We start from the raw sequence: 8,053 nt of genomic DNA, 5'->3' as shown, positions 1-8,053 counted from the left end.
TCTAGTGTAATTAAATGTCACCTGACATTTGAGAGATGTAGGAGATATATATCAATTTAGCAGAGTCCCATCCTGTCTAGTGGGAAGCCAAATGTGCATTCCAGATTTCTATAGGGGCGCCTGGGTGGCTCAGTTGATTAAGCGTCTGCCTTTGATTCAGAATATGATTCCAGGGTCCTGGGATCAAGCCCCATGTCTTCGGATTCGCTGCTGCTCAGCGGGGAGCCTGTTTCTCCCTCTCCCTCTGCCTGCCACTCCCCCTGCTTGTGCTCTCAATCTCTCTGTCAAATAAATAAATAAATCTTAAAACAAAGATTTTTGTAAATCTAGAGAACTTATGGAATAGCAGTCTGTCTTGGAGTTCCTGCTCCTACTAAATTCTTTATTGTGTTCCGTTCTGACTCCCTTAAGCCCTTTCTTTGCCCCTAGGCCGACCCAGATGTAGAACATAGCTTCTTCTCATGTTTCCTCAAAACATCACCCCCAGAGGACACTTGAGTATATGACAGAAATTACTAAAGATCCAAGGTGATATAGTGGAGGGGGTTGGTTTGGCTTGTAGTTCTTGGAGATCCCCTAGCCAGCCCCACCTCGGGAACTTTCCCCTGGTTGGTTTTCCCCCAAGTTTCCTTCTCAGGCCCCTTTCCTTCTTCCTCTTTTTTTTCCTCCCTTGGCCCTCCTCCTTTATTCTCACCTCCCCCTTACCCAAATTCCTGTTTAATACAGAGAGGTGTGGGGTCTCTTAACTTTGCAGACTTCTTGTAGGCAGTGTCTCACCTTTGCACCTCAAATGGCTTGTCTAGGTATCATGCTAAACAAAGGACATCAGTGTGAAGAGATGTATGATGCTGTGCAATCCCTCTTCCCACCCCATTGCCTTTTGTTGACTTGTCTATCTCCATGTAACCTCCAAGAGAGCAGGAACCATGTCTGCTTTAGTCATGGCTGTATCTTCAGAACCTAGAACTTGGTTGATGCATAGTGAGCTCTCAGTAAACATCCACTGAATGAATGTGTAAATGACTTGAGTAGGTGAATGGAGGAGTGAGCTGTTGCTTCAACTAAAAAGGAGTGCCAGTTCAGCTCTCCTCCCTCCCTTCTGGATTATCATGAAGAGATGTGGAGCGCCAGCCTATATGAGTGCTCTGATAATCTGGGAATAGGAGCAAATCAAGTCCATTTGTTTAATCATTAAGTCAGCTGGGCCATCAACGAGAGTTAAAATGACTACCTGTTTTATACCTTGGTGAGCATGTAGGTAAGCATAAGACTAAAATGAGAAAAGAGGTAAAATGGCAATGAGTCCATACACATTTTGAGATGATAGGAAGTTAAGCCTCCTTGTGCAACCAAGACCACCAGAAAATATATGAGCACTGTTAAGGCTGAAATTCTCTTGCATACCGTTTGCCTTATTTGGGAATGCCTCATCCATCCATCCATCTATCCATCCACCCATCCATTCATCTACCCACCTACCCAGCTATCCATCCATGGCCTATACATAATGTTTAGAAATAAGCTATAGCTCCATTGGTGTGAAATGGGGACCGTATCATCATTCCCTACTTAATTAACCAAGTTATTGTGAGATTAAATGATATTAGCAGGCAATATAATTTCACCCAGTACTGGGCCTATTGCATAACAAAAGCTTAATAAATAGTACCGTGGTTACTATTAGGATCTGAATACCATACCCAAATTCCACAGTTCCAACTCTTTCCCAGCCAGACATCAAACACTCAGCTCCATTTTATTAACCAGAATTTGAGGAAGGCATCTGGAGAGGGAGTGGGTAGAGTCAGGCTGGACCAATGAGGAACAGAGACTGGGAGTTTGAGGCTGGGGTATGAAGTTGAGGGGAGTTTCCACCTGGGAGTATCTTCCTCTAGAATGTTGCCAGAAGTCAGACCCTCCTATATCCTAGTGGATAGGCAGGAAGTAGGAACACAGATAGGAAGCAGGAATACAGTAGTTTAGCCCTCCTCCACTGGGACAGCTGGTTGACCCAGGGCCAGGCTATGCCCGGAGACTTTGGGATCGGATGGGGATATTGATCCGGTTCTGCAGCCAGGTGATATAATCCTCTTGAGACATATGGATGATGTGTTCACGGACAAACTGCAGGGCAAATACAATAGCAACTTCAGATTTGGTCTGAAAGCTAGACTCCCTTTGCTGCCCCCCTCCAAGATCTTGGAAGATGTGTGATTGAGGCTGGTGGCCACAGGCTGCCTCTAAACATTCAGGCATTCATAATGCCTTGGAGCATCATGATGGGGATTTTGTTCTCTCAAGAAAAGAACCCCTTTCCAGCTTCCTAGTTCAGAAGACTAATTTTAAGCCTCTTTTTGTTACTGTTGACTCAGAGAAATTTGGGGGGAGCAGAAAAACCCAGCTGTCTGCATTTTTCTTTCTGTCCTAATCCTTAATATCTTTTTTAAAATGTCATTTGTCCTTCAACATTTTTTCATTTGTAGATCTCTTTGAGAATTGATGATAACTATGAGCTCACTTCCAAAAAAGCCTTTTAAGACACAAAATGTGGTTTCGTACATGGTCTAGATAAAGAGACCCCCACATCCTGGTTATCAGGCATTCTTTGATGTTCTCACTGGGAGAGGAGCATGCTAAGTTTTACTAGGTGGGATGGTGAACTCACCTCAGAGCCTCCATACTGCCTTCCTCTTACCCACTTGGAGATTGCCTCTTCTACAACCCCGTAAATGGAAGGTGGAAGGTGGACCCCATAACTGGCGAGTGGGGAGTGGAGAGTTGCCCTTGAGTGAGTTTTGGACTAGTCTACCAGTCTTTCCTGAAGGAGCCTCACAGGATGCGGTGAGTGCAGTCTGGACCTGTGAATTTGTCCACAGGGTCATCCCCCTTCCCCTACTCCTGACCTTGCACCACATATATACACTCAGGTCAGCCTGTGGGAGCGCGAGCCTGGCATGAAAACACCCAGAGGACTGAGAATTCCACCATTTGAGTCCCATCTTTATCTTGAGACATTGAAAGCCCTATTAAAATGTACGTATACCATCTGGGGCACCTGGGTGGCTCAGTCGGTTAAGCGTCCGACTCTTGAATCTCAGCTTGGGTCTTGATCTCATGCTTGTGCGTTCAAGTCCTGCGTTGGGCTTCACGCTGGACATGGAGCCAACTTAAAAAAAATGTACGTAGGCCATCTGATGAAATTAAGAAAGTGATTCTCCCCCATCCGTTGATACCATTTGATGCCCTAGGAACATCTAGAGTGGGTGGTGATGATAAACTACCATTAAAAACCATTCAGTGGCTTCCCCACAGGCTCAAGGTAAAGACCTAAATCCTTAACCTGACTTTCAACAGTCTGCACAGACTGACCTCTCCAATCCCCTTGCAATCTAGCCCCTCCTTTCTTGCTTCCTTCTCAACCCATTGACTGCCAATGAGTCCCTCCCATAAGTCAAGTTCAGTTTCAGCTTAAAAGTCACCTTCCCCAGACGCCCTAGTTAAGATAGATCCCCTCTACATTTACCTTAAATCAGTGCTCTTAAACTTTATTGTGCATAAAAATCACCTGGGACCTCATTTAAATGTAGATTCTGAGTTGATAGCTACGGTTTGAAGCCTGAGATTCAGCATTTCTAACAAACACCCAGGTGAGGTCTATGCTTGCTGGTCCACGGGCCACATTTAGAGTGCTCTTTATTATGATTGCTAGTTATTTTATTCACTTGTCCATTTATTTATGTGCCTCTAAAGCCTCCAAGTTTCCCCAGGGGGCACCGTTTACCTAGAATATAATGTCCCCGGGAGTTGAACCACCAAGGTCACGTGGTAATCCCTCGCCTGTTTGATGATGAGCTCCGTGAAGGCAGAGACCTTATGTCTTTTTAATTGGGTTTGCAGTACTTAACCAGTGCCTGGACTTTGAGAGATGACTATATAAGGGCACCGGAGGCCTAGTGAGGAGCGGACAGAACACAGTAGTTACCTCGATAGCCACAGCAATGTCCGGAGAGCACAGCTCCCAGATCCTCAGGTCCTGTAGCACCTTCAGGAGGACATGGGGCCGGATCCTGAGGTCCAGGTTTTCCCCAAACTTCTGCAGTTTTGCCAGGATCTTTTTGGCGGGGTGGAAATTCTTCAGATCCTCAGGGAGTTTGGATAGCAGATCAAAGTACCTTTAATTCCCAATCCCAAGAAGAGAGGGCCAGTTAGGAAGCTGCTGGGGGGTGGGTCTGGGTATCTCAGGTCCTCCCTCCCCACTCTCTCTTTCTACCACTCATGTGATGTCTCCAGGGCAGCATTGTCCTTATCTGGGAGAACTGCCTCCATTCCTGAATGTAAAGGGCCCACAGATCGGGCAGATTTGTTTTTTCAGGGGTAGTAAAAGCTGGAGCATGATTTGCATCTCATTAAAAAAACAAATTAAGGGCATGCTTTAAAGCATTTATGGTTTTTCTAATCACGCAGACAGTGTGAAAAGCCACAAGAAAGGAAGGGGCACTGAGATTCTGAAGCTTCTGTTTTGAGAGTTAATCAGGCCAGGGAGGACGCGGACATACCTGTGGAATCTCTGCCAGGATGCAAGCGGCTCTCATGCCCAAGATGGAGGAGGAGGACGAGGAAGGGGAAACTGTGTGTGTATTTTCTATGTCCCTGTTAGTGAGTAAGCTTGGGCCACAGCTTTGTGTGTTTCAGTGGGTTTTGAGAACCTTTCTGAGTGCTGCAACAGAGTCTGAGGGTAGTTTGGTAATCCATTCTTGAGATGGTAGACATAAGGTAGATTCCAACCTGGAGGTGGTTCAGGTATGACCAGGGTTTAAGGCAGGGGATGGAACCTCTTTAAAAAAGAAAAAAGGACACGTACTGCATGGAGCACTGGGTGTTATACAAAAACAATGGATCGTGGATCAGCACGTCAAAAACTAATGATGTATGGTGACTAACATAACATAATAAAATAAAAAAAGGATCCCCCCCCAATAGAGATGAATCAATTGTAGAGGAATTTGAAGAAGAAATTGATCATCTAACTTTGGGCTATGTGCACTGCTTTGTATTTTATATTTTGTGGTATATATTTATTCCTGTCTCCTTGTAAACTCCCATTCCACATTATTAAAATCATGGAAGGGATTCTGGGTACATTTTTAGATGTTCTCATCTTGCTCTTAGATCTTGATTTACTCACCGTGCCGTGATAGGGTTCATGGCAGACTCCAATTCTATATTGCAGATGAGCATAGAGACTGGTGTCAGACAGGAGTTTAAATCTTGAGGTTTCCTTGTTTACAAAGTGGGGATTCATATGTAACTTTCAGGATTTTTGTGGGGAATAAAATGGATAATTTAGGAAAATTTCCTAGGGTCATGTCTGCCACCCAGTAATCACTCAATCCGTGTTGCTTTTTGTTGTAATTCTTTTATCATCCCCGTGCTGGGTCACAGTGTTCCTAGGATATGCCTGCCTTGTTTTATATCCTTAAGGGGTCAAATTATTTGGGGGAATATAGGGATTGCCTCATAGACCTCACAATTTGTAGAAATTTTTAGGTGGTTTGCCTCATCTGCCTCTTGCAAGGGGCTGGCAAATTAGTCCTTATTTGCAAGTCTGAATCAAACAAGAGAAATATGAAGCATACAGTTGTTGGATTATCTGTGGTTCAGGAACTGAGGGATTCTTGCCTGACTGCCTGTTTGGGATGGGGGGGGCGCTGTTGGTGGCCAAGAACAGTCTTGAAGGATAATGGGATCAAATGTAATTGTGTAATAACAGCCCCTTCTTCCTCCCCCCACATCAAAGACCATCTTATCTGGCTCTCAGGATCTTTACCAGTGGTCTGCAATTTCTTCTGCATCTCCTTTTACCATGGAGACTTGATGCCTCATTTTTGCTATATCCTTCTTAAAATTCGAGGCAATGACAAAAGAATGGAACTTCTGGAGGCCTCTCTCTTCTTGGCGCCTGCATCACATATTTTATGAAAAAGATGAAGAAGATCATACCCCCTTCTTTATCCATCCTAGTTGTCCTGTGAGATCTGACTTAAACACTGTTTTCTTCATGAAATCCTTAGCCCTCTCAGATGCTCTTCACTTATGTGGCTCACGCCACAAGATGACACGATTCTCTTCAAGGTCCTGAAATGCGCCTTTCTTGCTAAATCCTGTCACTTTTTTACCAGCCTTCATTCTCTCTCTACTACTTTTGATTGTACTGACACAGCTTTCTAACTGTCAAATGGAGAGTAATAATGGTTCTGGCTCTTGGAGGTGAGGATTAAATGATACAAGGTGTGTGTAAAGTGTTGAGCTTAGTGCCAGATGCACAGTAGGTGTTTGACTCAAGTTGGTTCCTCTCTTCCCCACTCCCCTTATCATTTGGGGCATATGTTCTAGCTCTCTAAGGAGCCTTTACAGTATAAACATAACATGTCATTCACCTGTGTACAACTTTCAGTGGCTTTCCATTTTACTCGGAATAAGGTCTCTTGAGTAACTTGCCCTCCAAGGCTGTGGATTATTCTACAGCATTTTCCAGCTTGGCATTTTATACTTTGGCTCATGAACAAAGTTCCGAGGTAAAGTTCAACCTCCACAGCTGGGCTTGGAAGACCTTTTATGATCTGGTCTCTGTCTGTCTCTCTGATTACCATGAAAGCAACTGAAGCCCCAGCCACACCTGACTACTGGCAGTTCCTGGTGTTCTGTGACCCTTCTGGCCTCCAAGACTTTGCTGTTACTTTCCGCTGGAACTCCCGCCCCTCCTTCCCTCTTCCTATGTGACTCTCTGGGTTTGAATTCCACCTTGACTACCTTTGAGAAGAGACATCTCTGAGCCCACTTTTCTTATCTATAAGATGGGTCCCAGAAGGTGGGGGCAAGTCATCTCCCAATGAGCAGTTGGAACAGCTAACCTGTCCATGCTCAAAGGGTGAGAGACAAAAGGGTCACAATATAACACAGTAATGGAATGGATGAATTTCATTGGGGTGAATGGTCACCGCAGTCAAGGGGTAGCCTGGGAAGGGAGACAGTTATTGGGTTGTCAGAGTAGGAAAGGAAATCTTCCAATAGCCCACCAGTACTCTTAAAACCAGGTTCCAGGTCTCAAGTGTGACATTCCACGGCTGTGCATAATGCAGCTCTCACCCCCTCCTTCTCCCTTCTCTTTAAATTTTCCATGTCCCTTAATGCCTTGGGGGCTTTGTATGTCCTTTTCCTGCTGCCTGAAATGTCCTTCCACCTTCTTACCACATCACCAGCTCCTCCTCATCTGTCAGGGCTCAGCCTAAAGTCACCGTAGAGAAGTCCTCCTGGATTACCCAACCTAAATTAGGTCCTCATGGTTGCTTTCTCTAATAGCACCCTGTTCTCTTCCTGTATAGCAATGACTATAATTTGTGCCTATATATTTATCAACTCAGTTATTTGTTTCTGCCCATATTTTCCAGGAGACTATAAGCTCTCCGAGGGCAGGAAATATGTCCTTATTCCTTGCTAAGCCCCAGCACCTGACATCAGTGGGCACATACTGGGTACTAGATGAATGTCCTTTGGATGAATGGATGTTTGTGTGCCCTTACTTCATGAGGATTTCCATCTTGTCTTGAAGACAGAAGCCGGCTTCCTGGGCCACGCTGTAAAACTTGGCCCTCATGGAACTGCACACACCAGTCTTGCAGTGGATGATGTCACGGTTGGTGCGGCTGTCGACACAAATACAAAGGGCTTAGGAGATGGAGTCCCAGGATCAGACCCATGAGGCTGGACTCCCTGGGCCCCAAGGTGCCCTGCTATGGAGATTCTCTGTACACCCTGATTCTCTACCCTCACCTGGATCTGCCCTTCGCATTCCCCTGGATGTAGGAAGGACAGATCTTCCCAACAGCATCAGGTTGGTGGTTCAGGCTTTATTAAATAAGCCCACAGAGAGACATCCAGTCACTTGAGCCCGGCAAATGTTAAGGACTGTGAGATGAAAATGGGATTTGGAGCTGGGAGACTCAGGTTCGGACTTCAGTACCACCATTTCTTAGCTGTGTGGCCTCAGGCAAGA

The 8,053-nt window shown here is 45.3% G+C and overlaps 1 protein-coding gene across 1 annotated transcript in view; it reads right to left on the bottom strand.

Moving 5' to 3' along the window:
- Positions 1 to 2,022: 2,022 nt before the first annotated feature.
- The window catches only part of CCDC60 (coiled-coil domain containing 60), a 157,785-nt gene continuing 151,754 nt past the window's right edge, over positions 2,023 to 8,053 (bottom strand). Inside the window, exons 11-14 of the mRNA XM_045886468.1 lie at positions 7,581 to 7,703; positions 5,828 to 5,959; positions 3,983 to 4,172; positions 2,023 to 2,124 (exon numbers count right to left, since the gene is read on the bottom strand). Coding sequence (XP_045742424.1) covers positions 2,023 to 2,124; positions 3,983 to 4,172; positions 5,828 to 5,959; positions 7,581 to 7,703 — 547 coding nt within the window. The remainder of the gene's footprint in view (positions 2,125 to 3,982; positions 4,173 to 5,827; positions 5,960 to 7,580; positions 7,704 to 8,053) is intronic.

This window comes from Mirounga angustirostris, unplaced genomic scaffold (genome assembly GCF_029215605.1).
Source record: "Mirounga angustirostris isolate CCGP_5_RB_7025 unplaced genomic scaffold, mMirAng1.0.hap1 SCAF_14, whole genome shotgun sequence".
Lineage (NCBI taxonomy): Eukaryota > Metazoa > Chordata > Mammalia > Carnivora > Phocidae > Mirounga > Mirounga angustirostris.
Note: the sequence above shows the minus strand (reverse complement) of the source record. Positions and strands in the feature narration are given on the sequence as shown.